Source organism: Chiroxiphia lanceolata, chromosome Z, assembly GCF_009829145.1.
Source record: "Chiroxiphia lanceolata isolate bChiLan1 chromosome Z, bChiLan1.pri, whole genome shotgun sequence".
Taxonomy (NCBI): domain Eukaryota; kingdom Metazoa; phylum Chordata; class Aves; order Passeriformes; family Pipridae; genus Chiroxiphia; species Chiroxiphia lanceolata.
In genome coordinates, this window is record NC_045671.1 from 38567534 (window position 1) to 38594390 (window position 26857).

Below are 26857 nucleotides of genomic sequence, written 5' to 3' on the forward strand. Positions count from 1 at the left end.
AAATTATGTTTTTTGTTTGACCTGAGTCTAGTGGATGATATCTCACTATATATAAATAAATGTTGGACTTTACATGGACTTCTTTTTCTCATTTTTTTTTTCTCAGTAAGATCTGAGTTTATAATATCTTTATACTACCTCAGTTTCTCAGGTATTTGAGGTTTGTTTCAGTGATGTATTTCAGATAAATAATAGATAAATATTAGTTCCAGCTTGTAGAGCAGAGGCGATGCCTCACCTGGGATCAGGTGTGATGAGTTGTGCCCCTGCCCGAGACCCACATATAGGCAAATGAAATCAGCTTACATGTACTTCTGCTGTTATACATCTTTAAACATGATATTGATCACCTCTGGACTCTTGGGATCGCATGTGCCTCTGTTAAAATCTCTTTGAAAGTAATTGCTCACTTATTTCTGTATACTCAGATGAGAAAACAAACTGAAGTCTGATTAATTCACTGTGCCAGGGTTTAAATAATTCACTGAATTTTAGAATGGCTTAGAACTTATAAACTGGCTGGAAAGAGACTTCTCAGTGAAACTTCAGCTGCAGGGAAGGTGTCACTAATTAATTTTGGAGGGCTGCTGAAGGAAAGATTAGGATAGTAATACTAAGCATTTTGGAGGAATGTTTTTTGACTCAGTGAGGATTGTTTCCTATAGCTCAACCTCAGGTAGGTTAGTGAGCCAGGTCAGGAGCATAAGTGCTCTGCATAGTTGTGGGGGAGAGCTGAGTACCTCTCATAGTTCAGAGGCATCTGAGGATCCCTGGGTAGGGACACTCTTCCTTTACACAGATGATTTACAGCATCAGGGCTCTCAGGCAGCAACGTTAGGGATGTAAAGGTGATGGTGTGTGTAGTCCAGAGACCATCATCTGATGTTTGGGTGTCCACTCTCCAGGCTGTGAATGGTTTAAGGGATGCTGTTGAAAAGGTAGTATAAGGCTCAAGACTGTCTATATATTGGTTTCATCTCAGCTATACAACTGCTGGGAAAAAACCTGCCATTATCAGTTTGCATCTCTTTCCCCAGTGCTTTGTGTTTCTAATGTGCCATTTATTTCATCTCCATTTTCCTTCTAAATTGCATACTCCCACTCCCCACATCTTCCCTTTAAAGACCACCCAGAGTATCAGTTCATTTCCAGTCTTAAAATTCTATGGCTTTATTCCAGTATCCTCTTTTTCCCAGAGCTGCTGCCCCTCTCCCTATGAGTTACTGCTCTTATTTCAGAGTGGTTGTACTTCTGGGGTAGGAAAATGTTGCTGAGACATGGAACTGCATTTACCTCTCCATTGAGTGCTGCAATTCAGTTTACAATGGAAAAGAAAAAGTAGGTTGCAGAGAACAAAAAGAATTAATAGAATTCAGTGGAACATGCTTCTTTTTCGTTTTTTGTTCTGTGAAGAACATTCAGTATTTTGAGATGGAGCTTTTCAGACATGGAGATATATAGTTGTGATCGATGAAACGAGGCTATCAATTTAGGTTGCAAGGTAACAAAAGATTTATCAATGCCAACAAGCAAAAACGGCCAGCCGGGTGACCGGAGGAAACCCCAGTTCCTTCCGCGTCCACGAAAAGGGGAACAGAAACAGCACCAGTTATACCCTCCGCGGTCACCTCCCCCCAAAGTCACGTCATCAGCTCATTGGTGGAGGCTTCGCGGGCTGCATCCTGCCTGGTTCCCTCCTCGCAGGCCAACTCCGGGTTGATTCCTCCCTTCACGGGCAATTGCCGTTACCGAGGGGTGTCCACCAATGATTTTAAAGTCACTAGTCTCTGTGAGGCCGTGGTCCCAGAAATTTCCATCGGGATGACGGTTGATCACCCGGGTTCCCTGTGGTCGACCCCTCCATATTGGTTCCTATTAATATGCTTGGAACAAACAGCTTCTAAATCATAAAGTGCCAAATCATCATTGCGTTGTGGTAATCATCCGCAGCTTACAGAACCCTATGGTTAGACATCGCACAACAACTTAACTTATGATTTTTAACTAAGCAGTCAACACAATATAACAACTTTATTAATTCTCCCATTTGAACAGCAAATTTCTTTAGATCACTTATCACAATCCCCCCTCCTAATTTCCTCATAAATTTGCTGGTCAAATTCAATTACTGCCTCCCTAGCTACTTCCAAGAGAGAGGCTTGATCTTCACTAGAAGATTTCCCGCTCATATCCTCGTGTTGTTGTTTTACTGTTAATAACTGCACGGTTTCAATTCTGCTTTTAACAAACTTCATAACCTTATTTAGAATACAAGGCCCAAAAATCAGTGATGCAAACAACATTATCACAGGTCCTGCTAGGGTTGAAATCAGGATTGTTAGCCAAGGGAACTGATTATGCCATCTATTTAACCAATTATATGATGTATCTTTTTCTCTTTTCCTTTGTATTATTCCCTCACGTAGTCTGGTCATAGATTCTTTAATGATTCCCGAATGATTGGCATAAAAACAACACTCTTCCCCTAGGACCACACATAAGCCTCCTTGCTGTAAGAACAGCAGGTCCAGCCCTCGCCTGTTTTGTAAAACTACTTCTGATAGAGAGTTAAGGGATGTCTCCAAATATGAAATTGATTTCTCTATCCTGTCCAAATCTTCATCTACTGCTGCCCTTAAGGCAGTCAGTCCGTGGCCATGTTGTACCAAGGATGCAATTCCAGTGCCTGTGGCTCCCAACCCTAAAATCATCGCTATGGTCACACTTATAGGTTCTCTCTTTTGTATTTTGTGCTTATCTATTTCCCAGGATTCTAAAACTGACTCCTCAGAGCAGTATAACATGTGAGGCAAAACTGTTATTTGAATACAAAATTCATTATTCTTTTCAAACACGGGTAGAGGCACACACAGAACTAGACCGGATTTGGAACATATCCACCACCCACCCTGATATGGTATAGCCCACTTATTGGTTCCTTTTCTTAGTTCATTTATTTTAGTACTGCATAATTCTTCACTACTTGGAGGAACATATCCAATACATGTCCCTTGCCCACTGACTTGTGACATTGTGAGACCTATATCTCTCTCTCCCCATCTGCATTGGCTTGGGTCGTCTTCTGCACTCAAGCTGAAAGTGTAATTCAGCCCTATCCCTTCATAAAAGGGAGGTCTCACATCATAGCATAACCAGCAAGATTCAGTCATGTCTGGGTCAGTGTAATTTATAGCTCGATAAGAGGCTTCTACCATATTTAGTAAGGTTTCAGTTTCTTCTTGTGTCACTCTTTCTTTCTCGAATGATTTATTAGGAGGAATTTGAACAACTTTAGATTCTTGTGGCACTAAATTAGCAGGGACTTCCTTTACCTTTTCTTTCTCTTTCTCTTGGAGGTTGTCTCGAGATGTTTTCATTTCTAAATTAGGTCCTAATGGCTGATAGTAAACAGTTAATGGCTGTTTCTTTATGGTTACATACGCTCCTGGATCTGCGGAAAGCCTGTCCAGCCTTACTCCCCATGTCCGTCCCGTCAACCATCCTCGGTCCTCGTGATTTAGGACCTGCACCTGTAGGTATTCACAATTGGAAGGACCATTGGGAAGTACAAGTCCTCCCAATTCAGGTGGCTTACAATGTGGGGGTCCCCACTGTGCTCTGAGATATTTGTCAGGTCTTTCAGGTCTCCAGGCAGATGCTATAGTTTCACAACCCCAATATCCGCAATGGTAATGCCCAGGATAATTACAGTATGACTTTCCCAGATTAGAAGTTGGACACCAGTAGGTGGCTCCCTTATTTACTGTAACAGAGGGTTTACCTCCCCCTTTACCACATTCTTGGGGTATACTTGCAATCAACAGATCACAAACAGTCACATTAAATTTAGGACCTGTGGCTGTTATTACCTTCTGAACAATCTCCGAACCCTTAGACCTGATTAGGGTCCATTCAAATGGCTGGTGGGCATTTCCCAGAGAACTTGTTAACACAATTGCAATAGTGATTATTAAATTTGGTCCCATTTTGTTTGAGTCTCTCCCTTTGCACTTTCGGTGGCTTTCCTTTTGAGTCACTTTTTCCCCACACTCTTTACCCCTCTGCCTCCCTTCATCTGTTCCTGTGCAGGGAACAACGAGGTCTCAAAGCTCTTCTTGGCAGCAGTGATATTCTTCAGGGGATAGACTCGGTTTATCTAATCTCTTTCCACTGATTCGGAATGAGACTCATCTACGTCCAGATTCTGGATTCTGTCAGTTAGTCCCAGCAGTTCAGTATGTCTCCTTCGATTTGGTTTGGCCAATTTCAGGAAAATCTAGTTCGGCACAACTCTATCAGTGCCCTGTTCCAATTGGTTTCGTAGATTTCCCAAGTCTCTGGGACTAACCACTCGCAACCACAAAACACTCCCAATATTTCTGCATTTGCCAATTACTCCCTTATAGATTCTGTAGATCTCGTCCTACACTTAATACAATAAGATTACCCCTTTATGGAAACACAACGCCACTTTTTGCCACACTTTTTACACTTACACACTACCCAACTGAAATGAGTAGACTCTGGATGTTTAATACAGGGTATTCCGTGTGGATTATATTCCTCTGGTATATTTGTCTCTACCTCACAACAAAAGGGTAAAACCATTTGGGTTCCAACTATCTTATACAGTCCTGAGCCTCCGGTTTGTTCAGGCAGTCTCTCTAGGCTCCAGGAGGCAAAGTTCACTTTCCTTAAAATTTGTCCTTGGGCTATCTGGAAGAAAGTATACAGACTAGGTCTTACGCTCTCTCCATCAGGATTCATCGGTTGTCTGTACTTTCCTGATCCTCATTTGCAGGTCTCCAGGATTTGATGTTACTTTCCACTCACAGTCTGTTACTAGTCCTTTTACTCTGGAAGCATGGGTCCACCCTCGCTCAGCCGTCCGAATCGCTGTATCTGTGGTAAGAAGAACGACAAAAGGCCCCTCCCACCGTGGAGTTAAAGATGTTTCCTTCCAGGTCTTAATCAGTACTTTATCACCTGGCTGGAATTTATGTATGCATATGTCTAGAGGCGGCCTCTGAGTTACAAGTCCCTTTTTCCTTAACTCTTGCCTCCTTTTCATCAGCTCAATAATATATTCTCAAAGGAGGGTGTCCTCAACCTTTGGGTTGTCTATGGGAGTCCCAAAATCATATGACATACCGTACATCATCTCGAACGGTGAGATACCTGTATCCATCTGGGGTTGAGTTCTGATATACAGTAATGCCAGAGGAAGACACTTGACCCATTTCATTTTTGTTTCCAGCATCAATTTTGTCAAATGCTTTTTAATCTCGCCATTCATTCTCTCTATTCTTCCCGAGCTTTGTGGATGCCATGGGGTATGATATTCCCATTTAGTCCCTAGTAATTCTGTTACTTCTTTAATTACCTTTGAAGGAAAATGGGTCCCTCTGTCTGAGTCTGTTATATTAACTACCCCATACCTAGGTATGATTTCTTCCAGTAAAATCTTAGATACTACTTTGGCAGTGCATCTTGCAGTGGGAAAGGCTTCTACAAAGTGTGTCAGATGATCCACTAACACCAATAAATACTGGTACCTTCCTACCTTCGGTAACTCAGTAAAGTCAGCTTGGATTTTCTCAAATGGTCTTTTTGCCAGTTCCCTACCTCCTTTAATCTTCTCTCTCAATTGTCCCCTATTCACCTTCTTACACGTCAAGTACCCCTCTAGGACCTTCTTTGCTATATCATGTACTCCAACACATACATATCTGTTTCCAAAATGGTCTACCAGGGCCTGGGTGCTCCAGTGTGTTTGCTTGTGCAACCTTCTCATTATCTTACGAGCAAGGCCTTTAGGGATCAGCTCCCGTCCATCTGACAACAGCCATTTTCCCTGCTCCTCTCTTGCACTGACTTGCAATAGCTTTTCTTTTTCCCGATTACTAAAGCACTTGGGAACCTGTTCGTTTTCTGATTCCTGTTCATTCACTACCAGTAAGGCTGCTCTTTTTGCCTCCGCATCAGCTAAATTATTCCCTCTTGCTGTAGCCTTTAATCCTTTTTGATGACCTTGTACATGCACCACTGCAGTCTGTGCTGGACCTCTCAAAGCTTTTAGGATTTCTCTAATTAGGCCCTCATGCACTAGCCCCCTACCTTTCGCATTAATCAGTCCACGTTCCTCCCATATTTTCCCAAAAGTATGAACTACTCCAAAAGCATATTTTGAATCTGTATATATAGTTCCAGCCTTACCATTCAACAGCTGTAAGGATCTCAACAAAGCATACAGCTCACAAACTTGGGCAGACCAAGTGTTAGACAAAGATCCTGATTCCCTGACTTGGAAAGTGTTTCCATCCACTATGACATAACCGGACTTTCTGCTCCCATCCACAACTCTGGATGACCCATCAGTGTAAAGTTTTTCGCCTGTAGCTAACTCTTCTTCTTCCAAATCTTCCCTAATCTTAGTCTGGAGGCTGATGACTTGTATACAGTCATGTCCTTCAGGTTCTCCATATAGGATCTGAGCTGGATTTTGCAAGTGGGTTACTTCTAGCTCCAGCTTAGAAGTATTCAATAGAATACTCTCGTATTTCAGCAATCGGCTATCAGTCAGCCACTTCTCTGCCCTTTTCTTCAACACTCCCCTGATATCATGTGGAGTATACACCTTTAATTCTCCTCCAAAAGTGATTTTAACTGCCTCCTCCACCAATAATGCAGTAGCTACGATTGCTTGTAAGCAGGTGGGCCATCCTCTACTGACTGGGTCTAGGATTTTTGAGTAATAGCCCACAGGTTTCTTATGCTCAGCCCACTTTTGAATCAGCACTCCATACGCTGTTCCACTTTCAACGTTCACAAATAAATAAAAAGGCTTCCTAGTGTCGGGAAGACTGAGCACAGGAGCATTTATCAGATCTTCCTTTAACTTCTCTAATTTTTCTTCATCCTCTTCGCTCCACTTTACCAATCCATCTCTGACTAATTTTTCATAAAGAAACTTTACTTTATTACTGTAATTCTCTATCCATTGTCTGCAGTACCCCAAAAGACCTAAGATTTGCCTGATCTGCCTTTTATTCCTAGGCGCATGCGCAGATAAAATTCCGTTTACTCTATCAGGGTCTAATCCCTTACACCCTTTACTGAGCCAGTGTCCTAGGTATTTCACTTTCTTTTCTGTGAATGGTAGTTTGGACTTGGACACTTTCAGACCCTTTTCACCCAAGAAATTCAGTAGTCTGATACTTTTGTCCCTTACAGTTTCAACATCTTTCCCTGCTATCAATAGGTCATCAACATATTGCACTAAAACTGCCCCTTCACAAGGTTTAAAAGACTCTAATAGCTGTTCTAAAGCCTGTCCAAACAGGTTCGGTGACTCAGTAAACCCTTGAGGTAAAACTGTCCATCTTAGTTGCTGCTTTCTATGAGTGTCTGGATTTTCCCACTCAAAGGCAAAGAAATTCCTGCTTTCCACCTGTAGGGGGCAGGCCCAAAATGCATCTTTCAGGTCTATGACGCTATACCATTGGTGTTCTGGGGAAACTTGACTTAACAGGGTGTATGGATTAGCTACCACTGGGAACCTTGTAACTGTTCATTTATTTATCTCCCTTAGGTCTTGTACCAATCGGTAAGTCCCATCTGGCTTTTTCACAGGTAAAATAGGTGTATTATGGGGAGACATACAAGGTTCCAGCAATCCCTTTGCTAATAATCTTTCTATAATATGTTTAAGGACAACTTTTCCTTCGTTAGGGATTGGATATTGTTTCACCCTGATAGGTTTTTCTGGATCTTTTATAGATATTTCAAAAGGTTTAATGTCCAATTTTCCTACTGTCTCTGGGGTATACCACACCTCTGGATTGATCTTTGTTTCATCTTCTGCTGTTAGTGCATAAATTTTTACTTTTAGCTCCTGTTCAGACACCTCTAAATTAATCCCCAGTTTTATCATTAAATCTCTCCCCAACAGATTGTATTCTGCCTCTGGGACTAATAAAAAGGTTCCCAAGGCAAACTTGTGGGAAGCGTCTATTTCAACATTTTTAATTATAGGAACTTTGAAAGGTTCCCCTTTTGCTCCAATTACTTGAGCTTTATCTGCTGAGATTACACAGCCTTGGGGGAGTTGTTGTAAGGTAGATCGTTCTGCCCCCAAATCCACAAGGAATTCGACAACTTGTTGCTGAGGACCCACTTTTAATTTTATCAAGGGCTCTGTGCTTGTTCAGGTCCCCAGCAAATAGAGCCCCTGACTCCCTCAGTCTTCTAAAAAGACTTGTTCCTCCTGCAACCGCTTCTTGCAATTCCTCCTTATATGTCCCTTCTGACCACAATGATGGCATTCAGTCCTTCTTAGGTTCGCTGTTCTATATTTTTGTGGCTGCTCACTATCCTCAGATCTAAAGGACTCTCTTCTAGTTTGTTCTCTACTGTTTTTCTGCTCTCCCTTGATAGCTGCTACTAGAATTTTTGTTTGCTTTCTCTGAATATCTTCCTTTCTCTTTTGTTTCTCTTCCTCTTTCACCTCTTCCCTTCTCACATACACTTCCTGAGCCTCTCTCAGTAGCAGATCTAAACCCTTTGCTTGCCAATCTCTGTTCTTTTCTAATTTCCTTCTAATATCCTCCCACGATCCCTGTACAAATCTCAGCTTCAGCACTGCTTGTCCCATAACATCGTCTTCGGGATCCATGCCTGAGTACAACTGGAAGCTCTTTCTCAGTCTCTCCAGCCAATCTGTGGGAGATTCATCCTTCTTCTGGTATTCCTTAAATGCTCGATCTGTATTTTGTCCCCTAGGGACAGATTCTCTTATGCCCTGCACTATTATACTTCTCAGGTCATCCATCTGAGCCCTATTGGCTGCCCTCTGATTGTCCCAGTTGGGCTTCTCAACCGGCCACTTTGTATCAGCAGCTGGTTCTTGCTGATGCCTTCTGTCCCAGTTTCTCATTCCGGCTGCTCTAATCATCCCGCTTTCCTCCACAGTGAATAAAATTCCTAAAATAACCTGCATTTCCTCCCAGGTGTAGATATTGGGCCCTAGGAATTGATTGAATCTTTCGGAAACCCCTATAGAGTCTTCTAACAGGTTTCCCATTTCCTTTTTAAAGGCCCGTACATCTCCGGAACTTAAAGGCACGGACACAAACCCTATCCCGCCTTGCCTGCCTGTCAAGGCTGTCTCTTGGAGGGGGTATAATTGAGAGTGAGGAAGGGGACCTTTAAAATCCTCAGGCTCATTTGAACTTAAAACCGTCTCAATAGGCTTCTCTGTTGGTGTATGTATAGGGGTAGGAGATAAGATGGCGGCTCCCCGTCCCTGTGCAGGTAAGATGGCGGCCTCTTGCCCTTGAGCAGGTAAGATGGTGGACTCCCGCCCTTGAGCAGGTAAGATGGCGGATTCTCGCCCTTGAGCAGGTAAGATGGCGGACTCTCACCCTTGAGCAGGTAAGATGGTGGATTCCCGCTCTTGAGAAGGTAAGATGGTGGATTCTCGCCCTAACTCCACCGGGGCACTTGGTGTGGTTGTGCTCCCTCCATTACAAGGGGAATATAAGGTGGAGGGGAGCTCCAGGACTCTGGGTTCTCACTAGAGTCTACCTGCTTTCTCTTTTTCTTAAAGGGAATAAGTGAGTATTCGTACTTGCTCCCAACCATATAACAGCGTACTGGCTCTCCTCTGGACAAAAAGGTCTTTTATCACTAACATACCAATTTAGAAGTTCACAGACCCAATTCTCAAAGGTACCGTATGTTGGCCAGTAAACACCTTCTCTTATTTTTCTACATCCCCACACTTCAATACAATAATGTACCATTTTCTCCCTAGATCTCTGGAAAGTGCAGGGGTAGCTACTCCAGTTTCTCAATAGTATACCTAAGGGGCTATCTGGTGGAATCCCCAGCAGCCTAGCCTCAAAGCCGCTTATTACCAATTTCCTTTCCTCTAGAGAATTATTTCTAATCTCTCTCAGAGGTTCCTCTTTTTCATTATTTCTAACCTCACTCAGAGGTTCCTCTTTTTCTTTGGTAGATACTTCCCTAATAAGGTTCCTTTCGCTCTGAGAGCTGCAGCTACCTAGCGCAGACTGTCTTTCTCTCAGAGGGTACCGCTTCGAGTTTCTATACTTACTCCTGAGCCCTTCTCTCAGGAGCCTTCCTCCACTGCTGGAGGGACCACCTGGCTGCTCTACCGTACAGCCACCCATGGGAGGGGAAGCCTTGCTCTTCCCCGAACCCATCTTCTGGGGTGCCTTCTTTCACACACACAAACACTCAGATCACAAACGCTTCCCCCTGTTCGTGGCCTGCTCCCTCGCGGGATACAGGAACCGCACTACTGAGGGGTCCTCACTCGCTTCGTTCTCAGAGAACGTCTCACACAGGCACACCCCAGGACCCCCTCCCCACCGCCGGAGGGGCACCACTCACCTCTCCCTGGATGAGTCTTCGCTCTTCTGGCAGCACCCCGCAGGAGCGCTGGACAACCAGACAACCCCAACCAGACAACCACCGCAGCTGCCTTCGCCCTGAATCAGCTGCCGGCCCGCAAACCGAGCCTACCAATTACCTGTCCAAGCTCCTCCCTGAGCTGGACGTTGTCTGGACCCACATGCAGAGATTACAGAGGTCTGCAGAAAACCCTTCTTTTTGCTTGAATGGCCTTAATAAATAGGTCGGTATGAAGAGGCTGAACAATAGGATCTCTCCAGGGCCATCCAAAAAGGGATGGGGGCGCCCTCCCCAGAAAGTGGTCCTACCACTCAGGGGTCTTCATCCGAGTCACGGCACCAATTGTGATCGATGAAACGAGGCTATCAATTTAGGTTGCAAGGTAACAAAAGATTTATCAATGCCAACAAGCAAAAATGGCCAGCCAGGTGACCGGAGGAAACCCCAGTTCCTGCTGCGTCCACGAAAAGGGGAACAGAAACAGCACCAGTTATACCCTCCGCGGTCACCTCCCCCCAAAGTCACGTCATCAGCTCATTGGTGGAGGCTTCGCGGGCTGCATCCTGCCTGGTTCCCTCCTCGCGGGCCAACTCCTACCCCAGTAGCTACCCCGGGTTGGTTCCTCCCTTCGCGGGCAATTGCCGTTACCGAGGGGTGTCCACCAATGATTTTAAAGTCACTAGTCTCTGTGAGGCCGTGGTCCCGGAAATTTCCATCGGGATGACGGTTGATCACCCGGGTTCCCTGTGGTCGACCCCTCCATATTGGTTCCTATTAATATGCTTGGAACAAACAGCTTCTAAATCATAAAGTGCCAAATCATCATTGCGTTGTGTTAATCATCCGCAGCTTACAGAACCCTGTGGTTAGACATCGCACAACAACTTAACTTATGATTTTTAACTAAGCAGTCAACACAATATAACAACTTTATTAATTCTCCCATTTGAACAGCAAATTTCTTTAGATCACTTATCACATAGTGAAGAATTAGACGTTCCATTAGTAGACTTGTAGACAAATTTGCAGCTAAGGTGGAATTTCCTTATCCAATTTGCTAATATATTCTTTTGTAACTGATCAAAAGTAAGGAAGTCATTAGAAATGCTTAATGTCAATAATTAATTTTTATAATTTGAGAGTTTTTTTCACAAAAATTTACATCATAGGTGACCCTCCTGCAGGCTTTAGTTGCAGTAAATTAGAATTAGTTACAATAAATTAGAATTAATATATTTTCTTTTTTTGCAGACCAGTTGTGCAAGATAATCGGCAAGAAATAATTATAAAAAATGGGAGGCACCCTGTAATTGATGTACTCCTGGGAGAACAGGATCAGTATGTTCCAAATACCACTAACCTTTCCGTAAGTACCAAGATACTTCAAAATCATTCAAGGGAAGGAGTCTGGGATCAGCTTCTTGGCCAGGAAATTAAAATAAGTAATTTAATCATAAAACTGTCTGCTTGGTTGCATTTCAGAGAGATATTGCTAGATGTGACCACATCTTTTTTGTCCCTTTTCTGATATCTGGCAGTCAGACACTCTTTTTAAAACCTTGTTCAACCTTAATGGCATAAGTAAAAGAAAGGTTATCTCAGTATTAGGAAAATATGTTTTAAATGGTTATTTTTGAAAAACAAATGGATAATTATGGAGTTTTTAATGGTGTAATCAGAAGGAGTCTTAATTTTGTCAAAATCTTTTCTCAAAATTGTGGAGTGTTTTAATATGCAAAATAGATGTGACAGGCTCAGTTTTGCACCTTGATTCTAAGATTGCTCCTGTATTTTTTTAGGCATTTCTCTACTAAGTGTTTTCCTTTCTTTCTGAAATTGTTAATGTGATGCAGACTTCTTTTTCCTGATAAACTCTGTCCTTTAAATTACCTGTCTATTTGAGGTTTTTCATTAAATATTTACCTGTCTATATATTTTTTTAAATATTGTCTCTTCTTAATGAATATTAAAGATATCCTTGCAACTTAACGCTGAGCTCTCTCTGCCTTTTTATGTAGTAAATACGGAAAAGGTATGAAACAGCTGTCAGTGTGGAACATTTCTGTGATAAACAGCATTCAAATTTGTATGTATTTCTTGGGAAATATTTTTAAATGCTGTTCTATACTGAACAATGATACAGATATTTTGCAATACTGCAGGGAATGTTTTCAAAAGTATTTGTCAACTCCAAACAAGCAACAGATGGCACTTAAAAAAAAATTCAGCATTTCATTCAGTAATCATCATCCACTTTTCCCTGTTTAGCCCCATTCTTTTGTTGGCTTTCTAAATACTGAATATTACAAAATTAAGTGATCATAGCAGAATCACTTTTGCCTCTACTGTTGAGTTTTCTCTTTCTTGAGAGAAGAGGTGGGTGGGAACTAGTGTGGTAAAATGTCTCTAGTTTTCAACTGATGTGTTTGAATCAGCAGGAAAATACATCTCCTGTCATGCTTTCAGATGAAATATTGTCAAATATCTAACTTGAGGAAAAGCTCTCTTGCAGTGCCCTGAAATAAACATATTATTTTTCCATTCCCCTTCTCCTCCACAAATGTTCATGGATTGTTTTAGAACTTTTAACTTCGGCCATGGATTCCAATAAGATGGTGGCTTATGACTGTGTGCATTTTTAAGGGCAGATATTGTTGCGTTCCAGATTAAGCTATGAACTGCCCAGTGCAGTTACATTTTTATTTAAGACTTCTTAAAAGCCTTTTGGTTCATTATAACCTCTAATTAGCATCCGGAGAAAGAGTCACCCACTCTTATCTGAGAGAAATTCTTTTTAATTTAGTGAGAAAAATAAGATATTTTGGCAAAAAGTTTTTACAGGAGTAAAATACAACCAAGAAAAAAACATTTCACTAAAACATTCAGCACAAAGACCCATTACACAGGAAACACCCACTAAAAACTATCCATATACCAGCTTTAGTAAAACACAGTTCATTGGTTTTAATTCACTTACCAGAGAAGGAAAAGAGCAACAGGAGAAAACAGATTAAAAGGGTAAAGAAAGAGAGAAGGAGAGAAAGGAGAGGAGAACAGTTACCGACAAGATTTGATGATTCACATGGTACCAGCTGGAGGGGGAGAAGAGAGAGACAGGGAGACCACATGGAATCCCATGTATTTCTGGAGTTCAGTTTTTCCCTCCCAGGAATGTTATCCCACCAGCACTTTCCAGTCTCGGGTGAGTTGTGCTGTAGCCAGTCCCAGGCTGCAGGGGTGTGGTGTGGGCGAGCTGCCAGGCAGCTCTGCCTTGACTGACAGCCCGACTGACAAGGCTGCAGGGCCTTCAGCTGCGCCACGTGCTCTGCGTGGGCTGCAGGCCTTGCCTTCAGCTCTGGCCTGTGCAGGCCTTACCATGGACCTGCAGGTCCAGGGCCAGCCCTTCCCCACAGGCACACACACACGCTCACAGTGAGTTGGTTCTGACCCATATCAATAATTCACTGAGATTCGTATCCAGTATCTCACAGATGTGTTCTCTGCTCTGATGTAACAGTAGATGTTCTTTCTGAAAACCACAGGATTTGCAAACCAGCCACCAGTGTCACAGCATGGTTGGAGGGAGCCTGGGCAGATTGTGGATTTTAACAGATGAACTCGTGAACTCATTCTGGTTTTAAATTGTGTTGGTTTGAGCCCTGACAAAGTTTTAGTAGCAGCATTAGAACTATAGCCTGGAGACTAGAATGTTATGCATTTTGTTCTCATACAGTCATGTGCATTTTATTACATTCATCCTTTATTCCCAATAGTGGCATTTGGCATTTTCTGAGTTTTGACTGTATTACGACTTCCGTATGGATGAGGTTTGCTTTGCAAAAGCTGAGCAGCTTTTTACATATAATAAATTCTGATTGCCTGTATCTTCTGTACTATGACATAAGTGACAGTCCTATCTGAATTTTATGTGTGTCTCTATAAACAGAATGAAAGCCCCATCAAAAGTCAGATCTGTAAAGATCTTGAGACTTTTTCCATGGAGAGTTTTTTGGTTGTTGTTTTCACAGTACCTGATCAGTTCCAAGTTTCCCAAGCAGTGTGACTAACACAGCTTGTCCTGCCCTCTATGCCTCTCCCTTGGGGCAGTAGAGTGTGCTGACTTTTGTGTAGTTCATCAGTTGCTGCATTTCTTTGGATGCACCCAGGGGAAAGGAAAAGAGTGCCTGTGTGATGTCCTTGCATAACTTAATTTCCTAGTCTGGATTTGGGCTGTGAGAAAGCTTTATAGATTCATTGATGAGTTTTAATTTTGTATGAGCAATTGTCTGGCACTGGAGTAGGCAGTCTTACAGCTGAGATGCGTTCTTACAGCTGAGATGAGTTCTTGCATCTGATTTAACTTTCTATGTGGTTTCAGTGGTCAGATACACTTACTGACTGGAGATTGGGTAGAGTCTGCTCACTGTATTTGTGTTGCAGTCAAGAACTGCCAAACTCAGCAATGTCTTCATTTCTTGTTGTAGCCAGTCTGAGTGTACTTATGTCATACCAAGGCAGGCAATTATGAGTGTAAAATCCAGGTCAGGTCTTTGTCTGTCAGATCTCCCCATTTGGCAATGAGGACTCCAGCTGGAGAGGAGTCCAGATCACAGCCAAATTAGGACAGCTCTGGCTATGCTGAGAGCTCATGAGTTTCTGCTTTTCTCCAAAGAAAATTGCACAGAATCTCAGAATCCCAGAATGGTTTGGGTTGGAAGGGACCTCAAAGCTCATCCAGTTCCACCCCTGCCATGGGCAGGGACACCTTACACTATCCCAAGTTGCTCCAAGCCCCATCCTACCTGGCCTTGGACACTTTCAGGGATGGGGCAGCCACAGCTTCTCTGGGCAACCTGTGTGGGGCCTCACCACCCTCACAAGGAATAAATTCCTTCCCAATATCCCATCCAACACTGTCCTCTGTCAGTTTGAAGTCATTCCCCCTTGTCCTGTCACTGCAGACCCTTCTAAATAGTCTCCATCTTTTCTATCAGCTCCCTTGAGGTCCTGCAAGGCCACAGTTAGGTCACCCTGGAGCCTTCTCTTCTCCAGTCTGAACAATCCCAATTCTCTCAGCCTTTCCTCACAGCAGAGCTGCTTCATCCCTCTGATCATCTTGGTGCCTCCTCTGGACTCACTCCAGCAGCTCCATGGCCTTCCTGTGCTGGGGACCAAGTTCTTGGATACTTTCTTAGCTCCTTGATGGAGAAGAGGAAGGCTCCCCCTCACTGTGTCCATTTTGCTCAAGAGCAATCAAAGTTGATTTTGATGCATCTGGGACTTCATAATATCTGGAAAAGCAAATGTGATGAATAGGAAGTTTAGACCTGCAGACTTCTCCTATATCCTTCTAAGCAGATGCACACACCAGACTTTCTTATGGAAGCACCACATGCAGGAAAAAATATTTGACTTCTCTTTTGTGTTTCCAGGGAGATGGTGAAAGGGTCATGATAATAACTGGGCCTAACATGGGAGGAAAGAGCTCCTACATAAAGCAAGTGGCCTTGATCACAGTCATGGCACAGGTCGGTTCTTATGTTCCTGCAGAGGAAGCGACAATTGGAATCGTGGATGGTATTTTTACCAGGTAATCTTTCAAAACTTGCTGTATGTATATAGAAAGGTTGCTGTGGCAGGGGTGTGTGTGTGTATCTGTATATCAAAGTGTAATTTCATTTTTCGTTTAGAACTCCAGAATTTATACCTGAAGTTTCTCTTTTCATTTTAAAGGCATGTATTCATTGTTCAGTTTTGACTCTGATTTTCTGGAAAGCTAATGGTATTTGTATTGTAATCTTTGAATCTTTGAAGGATAACAATTTTAATGTATATGTCTTGATTAAGATCCAGATACCTAAATCATCTACCTGAATGGACATCTCAGCCAAATGTATTCTGCTGGGTGGCAGCCAAATGGTGTTTCCCCTAAAACGAATGTTGTCACCTCTGAAAGTCCTGTCACAGTTTTTGCTGTCAAGTTCAGTTGTATACATTGACAGTATTTAAGACTGAGAATAATGGCAGTTTATTTCACTCAGTCTCATTTTTGAGGCAGTGCTGAGTAATTTGTAAAGATTATCAGTACAGTCAAAAGTCTGTATTTTATAATCTAATATTACTAAGGTTTATCCCTCCGATTTTCCCACTTTTTCTTTAATAATTTTTTTTAATGAGCAAAAATTCTGTGTTACTGATGATATTTGAGATGGATTTATATCTATGGTTATAAGTTTCACAGCAGTCATGTAATCTGTGCTAGAATTTCGTGAAATTCTAGTTCTGTGATGGCAGTAAGCATTCCAGAGTTAACTTTTAATGAGAACCTGAAATAGTTCTCACCTGGGATTGCTTCATCATATAAAGTGAAGTGAAGTGTTCTTACTGTTCATTGTGTAATGACAAAAATGAATGAAATTGCACCTTGATGCAGTTCAGAGCTAAGCAAATTAGAAAACATTTGTATCGTCTTTCCAAAATTCATTGGAGACAAGAATTCAAAATGGTTCACTTCTTTCCCTGCCCTGTGTTGAAAGAAATTAACTGGTTGGTTGAATGAGCATTTTCTCAAGGGGACACAGAGACACACAGGACCTGATTTGCTTTACAGAACAAACATTAAAATGTCACTAACAATTTGAAGATGATTTTTTTCTTCCTCTGTGTTTTGTAGCTGAACTTCTCTTGGGTTCACACTGACTGAATTTCTAATCATGCAAGTCTGCTACTCTAAACCTGAGTATCTGCTTTCCTCTACTTTTCTTAGACTGTCATTGTAACAGGATGATTTCTGCACAAAACATTAAGTGTGACAGAGTCATTGGGAGAGATATTTTGTTTTGTGCCTGCTTGAAAGAGAACAACTTGGGGTTGTATCTGAGTTCCACCTGTTCCCCAGTGTATTTCCCTGATTCCACACCAAGTATTTTTTGCAACTTTTCTGTTAAAGTAGTGTGGTCGAAGGTAAAAGTTATGCTTTCAGATTTCAAGCCAAGCAGACCATTTAATTTGTAACCCACTCACACTCTAAAACAACGGATTGATTTTTTTTTCCTCCCTGTCTATATTAGTTTTGGAAGCTCAGCTGGATATGCCACTCTTCATTTAATGTGAAATGTGTCAAACACCAGATGAATATATGGAAGAATGACTGAAATTCATGTAATTGCACTGGCAATTAAGAGTAAACTAATTGGCTCAATATTAATCAAGAAGAAATTGAAAATACATTATTAAGATAGAAGTAGTTATGCATTAGTTGAAAGGTAGCAGGAAGCAAAAGGGAGAAGGAGTAGCTTACCAGATGTACAAAGACTACAGGAAGTAGACATCTCTGGTTTTGTTTGTTTGGGGCTTTTTTGGGGGTTGGTTTTGTTTTTTTCAGGGTCCTGGAAAGGCCTTAAAGTATGGAACTCTGTCAGGCCAGGTTAATGTGGTGTTGCATTCAGGATATTTCTCAGCCCTAGGAAGTTATCCTTGAAACAGTTTTTAATGCCTGCTTTGAGAAAAGAATCAACAAATGAGCTGCCACACGTTGTTTCTTACCTTGAGGTTTAATGCTCTTTTCTAAAGTTTCAGCTTTTGCCCTGGACTCTCTGCTGGTAGGGAATGACCTGGAAGAGATCAGAAACTTTCTCTCAACTCACACCCAATTTTGCTTTTTTTTGTTTTCATCTTCCGTGTTTTGTTTTGGAGATTGGCTTTGCTTGTTTTTTTTTTCTCTTATTAGTTGTTTTGATTTTATTTTTTTTAAGAACACAATGACAGCTATACGGACCTCCTTTCTGCACTGCCACTCCAGCCCAAAAGGGTCTTGCTGAAAAATATTCTTATTTCTTTTTTTTTTTCTTTTTTTTTTGTTGTTAATAGCTTTGATATATTTTTAATACTTTAAAAACTTTGCATAAGAAGATTTACAAGTTAGTTCTGTCACTGCTGTGATGAGTTGTTTGTGGGGGCTGTTCTTAGTGTCACACCCCTGAGATGCTGTGAGGATGCTGTACAGGCTGCCTCTGCATCAAGGGGTTCTGTGCATCAGGAGCACCAACAGTTCTGCTTGATAGATCTGATAGATCTGAATATTGGTGCTTTATACTGCAGCCACTTTTTTTGTTCATAGGCTGCATCTTCAAACTGTGGATTTATATAGATTTAAGAGATTTGTGTCTCTAGGATTTGTGAGTTGTGTTCCAAAAGGGTTTCCATGGAAATTGAAAGGCTGCCACTATGGTTATTCCTTCTGATATACTGTATTTGTGTATGGTATCTTCCCTAAATTGACATTTTTAAAGATACGAAAGGAGTTGCTTACAGGTGGAACGAAAGTAGGAGTGATCCAGCTTCATTATTAGTGTATAGACACAAGACTAAGGCTGGTCCAGACATTTGTAATATGGAGGGAGTACACAGTATTTTGAGGAGGTTTGCTGCTTAATATTTGCTTCTTTTTTTTTTTCCCTTCTCCAATCAGGTTAATGTTTTCTTGCCACCTTTCCTTAAAGAATTTAACTTAATCAGTGTCATTTTATTTAAAAAATTTAGAATGGTTTTGTAAAGGTCAGCACCTGATATATATTGATTTGAGTATTTAGTTCTCTGATGTTTGAAAATTCCCATCCAAGTTTCTCCTTGCAGCAAATCTTAAAGCAGTTTTTGCTTTAAATTAACCTTCAGGTTTTTTTAGTTCTAATGTAGTTATTCAGACATTGAAATTAAAATGTTGTTTCTCTGCATGTTTGAGTAGAAAGACAAAGCAGGGGTGGACAGGCAAATATGGAGGAATTAATTAAAGGAATTTTGTTGGCCCAGTCATGCCCTCAGAAACGGTGATGTTTAGCTGCTGAAGAAAGCTGACCTTTAAAGAGGTCCCACTTCCAATCTATTATTGATGGAATTTCTCATAGCCAGAAGACTTCAACCTAATTCCTGTAGGTCAGCAGTAGCTCCTCATGAGAGTCAATTTTCAAAATTGAGAGAGAATGCTATAGCACTTTGAAGGCAAAACATGTTCAAATATACAGGCTAATTTAATAATTCAAATTATCAAATGCCTTGATTTCAAAATTTTGAGATCAATTTTTTTGAAATCACAAGCTACTGTAAGAAAGAATACTGCAAAGGACAGGAACTCTTGCCAACACTACATGATGCTACAGGGACAAAGAATTTCCTCTTACAGCACTTACCTGCCTGGCTTTCTCTTCTTGTGTTGAAATAAAAGCTATTTCACTTATTTCAGTGATCAGATGTGAGAAGGCACAGTCACACTACAGTGACCCACGTCTTGCAGTGAGGTTTTATCCCATCAGCCAGGCTGGGAATGCTTTTAAAGCTGCAGGTTCAGTTATCTACACTAATACAGTGCCCTGTGCTTCAAGTACCTTTCAAAACTGCCCCTTGCAAGTGATCTGCCACATGCTTAAACATTAAAGGAATGAACAGAGGAATCAGTAAGATGCATATAGATTATTCTCTCGTGCACTTTATCTCTCCTTGCTGTTTGCAGACTCTCAGCATGACTTGAATTCTCATGGTATCAAACACAGTTTGAATTGTCTGCGAAGGTAAATTAGGAAGACAGAGGGGTGCAGGAGGGTGGCAGTACAGGTTAACAGGTGAGGGTAGTGGGTTGCCTAGGTGAGCAACAGTTCAGTGTTCCCACTCTACCTGACACATGCAGCTGCCTGCACTTTGAGGCCGTTGTCTGAGTATAGTCCCTGCACCTCACGTGATCTGCATTTAGGTGTACAAAATTTTGTCCTACATTTTCTCCTTGTAACAGATGATCTAAAGCTATTTTTAACATGGAAGGTACTCCTCATTGCTGAGTGTGCTGGTTTAAAGGTAAACCAGCAGGGGAAATGAATTCAACTCAAAAGAGAGATTATAAGTCAGAATAACAATTTAAGAAAATAATACAATAAGTACAATTATACAGACAAACAATTGGTTTTAACCCACAAAACCCAAATATATAACCCAGCACCCTGGGGCATGAACAGAGTGGTGTTCTTTGGGCCCCCTGAGTCCAAAGGAAAAGGAGAGGGGAAAAACCTGTTGGTGAGAGTGCTGTTCCAGTCTGGTCAAGGGTGGTGATTGCAGTCCGGTCGAGAGTGATGGTTGCAGTCTGGTTGAAGAGTGGTGGTTGCACTCCAGTCAAGAGTGGTGGTCTCAGTCTGGTTGAGAGCAGTGGTCTGCAGTCTTCCTCTGGATCCCATGAGTGGTAAAAAAGGTCCCAAGACTCCAAGATTATATATCCTCCAGTTCAGGCAGTACCCTCAGTACCTCCCTCAGAGCGGGAAGGGGGGGGGGTGGGGGGAGGGTGGTGGTGGGGGTGGTGTTCCTTAATCGGTGTGAGGACAAGAGCAACTCCTATCTCACAGGCCTCTTAGCACCAAGTTATACCCTGAGGAGTCAGGCTCTATGTGCAGATGCTGTGAATGGTTCATTGATAACAGTTTCTGGGAAATGGCATGGAAGGCTATAGAATACATAGTTTTGGGTTATACCCATCCAGTGATGAACTGGTCTCAGCTGTCCTAACTAGGACACTGAGTCTGTAGTTAGGAGATATAATTTTCTTCAAATTCTACTCTATATCTGAAAATGTTGTGAAAACAGATGGTGATTGCTCACCTTGGCTAGGGAGGGACAGTTTTGTTATTCTAGCTTGTATTACATGTCTATATGCAAAGTCTTTCAGATAGACACAGCCATGGGTGGGATGCTGAATCTTCTCTGTTACAGATTTCAAGCTACAGAGCTGTTTTGGTATTTTTGTTGTCCTTGTATAATGATTTTGAAGATGTGTAATATGAAACTAAAACTTAAACCACAAAAATCTTTGGGCAGCTGACCACCGAAATAATGGAGGACTTTCATTCCCCTCACCTGGCCTTAGTTGGGTCATGTTATTTCCAGCAACCAAGATTCAGTTCCAGCCATGTACCTTGCCAAGGAGTGGCAACTCTGAGTTGATCAATGGATTCAGTAAAGGGAGGGGATTTTGATCACTGAAAGAGATAACAGAACTACTGAGAGATTTGCCAAGTTAAGATCCTGTTGAAAATTGTTTTTGGGGACCTACTCATGTGAGTAGCTCTGGTCTCTGCTTTGCGTGACCAGGGACAGGACACGAAGGTGGATGGAGCTGTGTCAGGGGAGGGTTTGGTTGGATTCCAGGAAAAGGTTTCTTCCCTCAGAGAGTGGTCGGGCACTGAACAGGCTCTCCAGGGCAGTGGTCACAGCACCAAGGCTGCGGGAGCTCAAGAAGTGTTTGGACCTCAGCTAATTCTTCTTTCTCTTTTAAAAAAACAAAATAAGTGCAAGGAAAACATGCTCCTGCTGTGTTCTCTGTTTTTTGGACAAAAGTACCCATGCATGTTTTTAACATGTGATGCATTCCAGTTTAAAGAAGAAATGGTATTATTTATACATATGCCTGGCTTAGCATGGTGGCACTGGTGAGATTGTCTGTTTGTCTTCAGGAAGCTGCTTTAATGGCAAAGACATTTCATCACAGAGTCCCTCTAAGAGGGTAACTTGGTGCTACTCTGCCAGCTAGGGCTATACTTCCCTTGCTCTGCCACTGCTCAGGTGGGATCTTCAACTGATCCTGAAACCCACAAAGACAAGACGTGTCCCATTGCACTGAAATCTGTGAGCATTGTACACTCATGGGAGAGAGCATGATGTTATATCAAAAAACATCAGTATTTGAGTGCCTGCTTGAGTGATGTACCTGACACTCCTTATCTCCGTCATCCCGGGAGCAGAAGGACCCACGTCAGTCACATGCAATTGGACCCACAAAGATGGAAGAGGAAAGGGCATTTATGTATCCCAAAGTGACATCTCTCGTATATAGACGGCAGGAGTTCAGGAAACACCGCGCAGATGATCAATATGATCAAAACGATGTTCAATTTATTATTTAAATGAGTTAGCTTTTATACAGTTAGTTTGTTCTGGGTACATGATTACAACAAGATGTTTGGATAGCTCAGTCTATGCACGTGTCTCATGCCTTCAGTTCATTGGTTCTGATGCTCTGTCCACGCGGCCTGACATCATTTGTGTCACCCAAAGTCCCTCCTATGGATCCGCCTTTAGGGACTTTCCCGAGGCTTTCCAGGTGTCCCTTTATCTCCAGTTTCCCACAACTTTCAACTATAAACACACGATTTTCTCATACCTTACAACTATAAACATACAGTTTCACACAGCTAACAACTATAAACATGGGGAGTTTTCACACGGCTTGCAACTTCCAAAGTTATGTTAAGTGAGGCCTAGTGCTTCTTAGGAATATGGGTTGTTCATAATGTGTCCATTTTCCTGCAAATACTCCACACTCGTATGATTCACTACAGGCATAATGGATCTTCTCACCCATTTTTTTTCTATACCTTGATCGTTTTCACCTAAAAGAGGATTTACAGGGCAGAAAATAAGGGAATGTTTGTGGTTGTGCCTCTGTGGGCTTGTGCAAGAGTGCAGGATGTGTGGAGCCCTTGGCCTCTTTTCTGTAATCTGAAAATAAATGCTGTTAAAGCCTAGAGGACAGTTTAGAGATGACAGATTTCTTCAAAGTAAACTAAAAAAACCAAGGAAACTCAACCCCGTTAATCCAGGCTTCTGCAAAGGCTGTGTGTCAATAAGCCGTGGTACTTTCTTCTCTATGGTTTATTCAGGCGGTTTTTCTGATCTGTAAGTGGTGGAACTGACCTTCAAAAAGGTCATGTCTTAAAAATAGATGTTTTGTGAATGTTACCTCCCTAAATGCTTTTACAGCTATTTAATCCTGACAATTTGACAAACTCAGGTTACTGTTTTGTCAAGAGTGTGTGTAGTTGAAACAAACAAGTACACAAACATATTTTACCTGAATAAAATGTACATATTTATGGCATTATCATGAATTTCAGTAGGGTCTAAAGTCTCTATGGAAAGCAAATATTTTGCTAATACCTCCAAGCACTTTGGCAGTTGACCTGGGATGCTTGTACTTTAATTTTTCTTTTCTTCATTGGAATGCCACCATCATTAAAAATTGAAAGATATTTAAAATTACACAGTGCACTTTAACAGATTACGGTGTTCCAAGGCTTGTTAAGAGTTTATTTTCTAAGAACTCTTGAGAAATTCAGAAAGCACAGGATGAGTGGTATGTGAAGCAGGGAAAAGAATGTTTCTGTCAGAGTGCAAATGGAGTAGAAGGTGTTTTCCAAGTGTTTTTCACAATTAATTGAAATCTGAGGTAAATCACATAAGAATAAAATCAAAATAATGCTTGTAAATATTAATGGACAAAAATATGCCGTTGATGTAACTTCTGGTGGCAAAAAAAATCCCAACTTTTTGTGACTAGGCAAATCACGTTGCACTTAATTTCATTCCAGTTTTACTGGTTTATTGGTACAAAGGAGCTGCACAGGAGGAGCACAGAGGGGGGAAATTTTGAATTTAAAATAATAAATAAGTAACAATCTCTGTTATTTCAGACTTCACTGCAGAAATGGCCCTATTTGCATAGAAATAGGCAAATATTGCCTTTCATTTTTATGACGTGCGAAATTTGTTGGTCTTGTTAACATAGAAGACCAGTCACCAAACTAGAAAATTCATTGCTTCCATTTATTTCATTATTAAGATTTATTGATTTCTTTGAAGCTTACAAGGTAGGATGATGGAGGTAATTTCTTAATAGAAATACCAGTTAATATCACAAAATTTGTCATGAATCCGGCTGGTCAGCTTCCTCCTTCCTTTATCCTAAAAATCTGTGTGGAGAGGTGATAGCAGTGCTTGGCAGGGCTGTCTGCAGGTGTGTGCAGAAATCACCAGGAGATGAGTGCTGAGTCAAAACTGGAGGAGTTTATCTCAGCTGAGCAACATGGTCGTACATGACCTGGTCTTGGGAGGATTTTTTTTTTAAAGTTCTTTAAAACTGAAAATAAGTGTTTAAATTTAAATCAATCAGATTTTCCTGTTGGGGGGGAAAAAAACCCATAGAAGTCTCTCAATTTGCCTGTGCAGTTTGGCTCTGAGGGATAATGGTCAGAAAATTAAAAAAATCAAAGGCACTTCTTCGCCTCTTTGTTCAGTCTGTATATGTGTGGTGATGCCAAGTGGTTCTGCCATACACATTGATTTATGTATTGTGCGGAAAAGTAGGGAACTGTTCGCACAAAGCAATCCCAAGTGAATGGCATGTCCACATGCGAATTTTATACTGATACATCAAACAACTATAGTTTGTATTGCTCTGGAAAGCCCAGTGAGTCAGAAAAACAGAACTTGTTGGTTGTCAATAACTCCAAAGTAATTTTCAGAATTGTTGCTCCTTTATGGCACAGTAATTTGTTTCATTTTGTTCTTCCTTAATTGTATTTGTGTTTACTGCCAGAATAACAAAAATTACTTAAGTCTTTCATTTATGCTCACAATCCATCATATAATTGCACCGCTGGGGTATACTGTTCCCAGCTTCCAGGAGAAAAACAGGATGCCCTATTAAATTCTTTGGACTTTTTTTTTAATCACATGGACACAAGTGGTTTTTTGGGTCATTTTTCATAAGAAAAGAATAAGTAAAAGTTGTAGGTAGCATTGTTACATTGAAAAATTATTTCATTGTGTTTTTTTCTGGAAAAGTTATGTGTTGGACATTTCACAGTACATTTAAACTGTAACTATTTCTGACAGTGTTCTGTAGCTCTGTACAAATAAATTAAGCTGTGCTTTGCATATATCTGTAGCTAATTTAGTCTTGTGTCTGCTCATTTCATAGAAACATGCATCTGCAGTGTTATGTTTGTATCTTTTAGACATGGTAATAATACAGTATTTAACAAAACAGTCTTTGGTTTACATATATGGCATTTGATGAAATCGGTGAATACAGTAACTGTTTTACTTTCAGAGGTTTAAAACTGGCCTTGCAAATTCATTCAAATTCAATAAAAGGCAGTTCTTTATATACATAGATTTATAGGACAATTTCTGCTGCATATTTCAGTGTTCCTGACAGAGATTGAGAGGATTTTCCCAGTTCTTTTACAGTGGAGTTGAATGGTTGTATTTACCTTTCTAAAACTCTTCCATCGTATGGTTTAACCTGATCACAATTTGAATTGGATTTTCCTTGCTGTCCACAGGTTTAAAGGGGAAAAGTTCACTTGTGCTGAGTGTTTCAGCCACTGTCCCTCTCTGTTGCTATAGTTTCTGCTCCTTAATCCCCCTTGGCCTCAATCCTTCAGCTGCATATGCACATTAACTTAATTACCTTGAGTTACCTCACTGGTATCTGACAGTAGTACAGTGAAAACCTGCATACATTTCAGGGTTGGGTTTTTCTTTGTCTTAATTTTTTCGTCTTTTTCAGGCTAACATTGGTGACTCTCAAATCAACACCTTAATTTGAGTGTCTAAGCTTATAATTTATCCTTTAACAAAATGTTTGTACTCACAGAGTTGGTCTTTTTCTGGGCCATCAGTAACATTTATACAGATAATTTCAGGAGTGAGTGATGTATTTTCCTCAGGTTAGGTAACAGGTATTTTTAAGGACTTCTCATATTATTGAGAGTCTCATTGCTGAATTTCAGAAAACAACTTTCTTGGGTGTTTTCACTAGGTAAGGTAACATAAACTTTTGTAAAACAACTGAATTTTTGTTGCCTTACAAAGCACTAGGAATGAGAGAATTCTGGTAACTCCTTGTTAGTGACTGTATTGACTCCACTGGTCTTCTTGTCCTCCCAGCTCAGTATTGTCCTGTCAGTCAAGGTGAAGCTTTTAAAAATATTGAATCCATGGATGTTTTTCCTTCCTCTGGCTTTTAGCAAAAAAAAAATCAATGCACTTCACATCTTGAAAGTTAATCCTGTTAGATCTGTTTCTTTTAATATACTGGGGTGCTTGTGTATGCAGGATTCCCCTGTGGGACAGGTCTAGAAGGAAATGAGGATTTAAGTGACTACTTGTTCTGGCTACTTCAATTATCCAGTGATAGGGGAAAGGGGAAAAAAAAAATTTAAAAACTGCTATGAAACTTGACTTTTGAGATCACTTTGGACTTGCTTTTCTTTCCAGGGTAAATCAAAGTTTATCCATAGGAGTCTTAGGTTTTAATAGTTTCGTTAATTTCTCAGTGAACAAGCAGGTCACATATCTACAACAATGTACAAAATAAAAATGCATTTTACATTAAATGCATTCTGTCAGGCTTCTCAACAACTGTTCTTCTAAACTGGGTAACATGCCATTAGTATTTCTTCATTTAAAATTTGCAAAGAAGCAGTTGTAGAAATGGTTGAGCAGTAAACAGGTTAATATCATGAGCATCTTCTAATTTCCTGTCCTCATCCATGTATGTTTGCATATATTTACAGGTCACTGTGAATAATGAAAAACTAAT

General features: G+C 41.0%; 1 protein-coding gene across 1 annotated transcript in view; it reads left to right on the plus strand.

The window, feature by feature from the left end:
• The window catches only part of MSH3 (mutS homolog 3), a 104109-nt gene that overhangs the window by 65675 nt on the left and 11577 nt on the right, over window positions 1-26857 (plus strand). The window contains exons 19-20 of the mRNA XM_032675236.1: window positions 11689-11803; window positions 15870-16027. Coding sequence (XP_032531127.1) covers window positions 11689-11803; window positions 15870-16027 — 273 coding nt within the window. The remainder of the gene's footprint in view (window positions 1-11688; window positions 11804-15869; window positions 16028-26857) is intronic.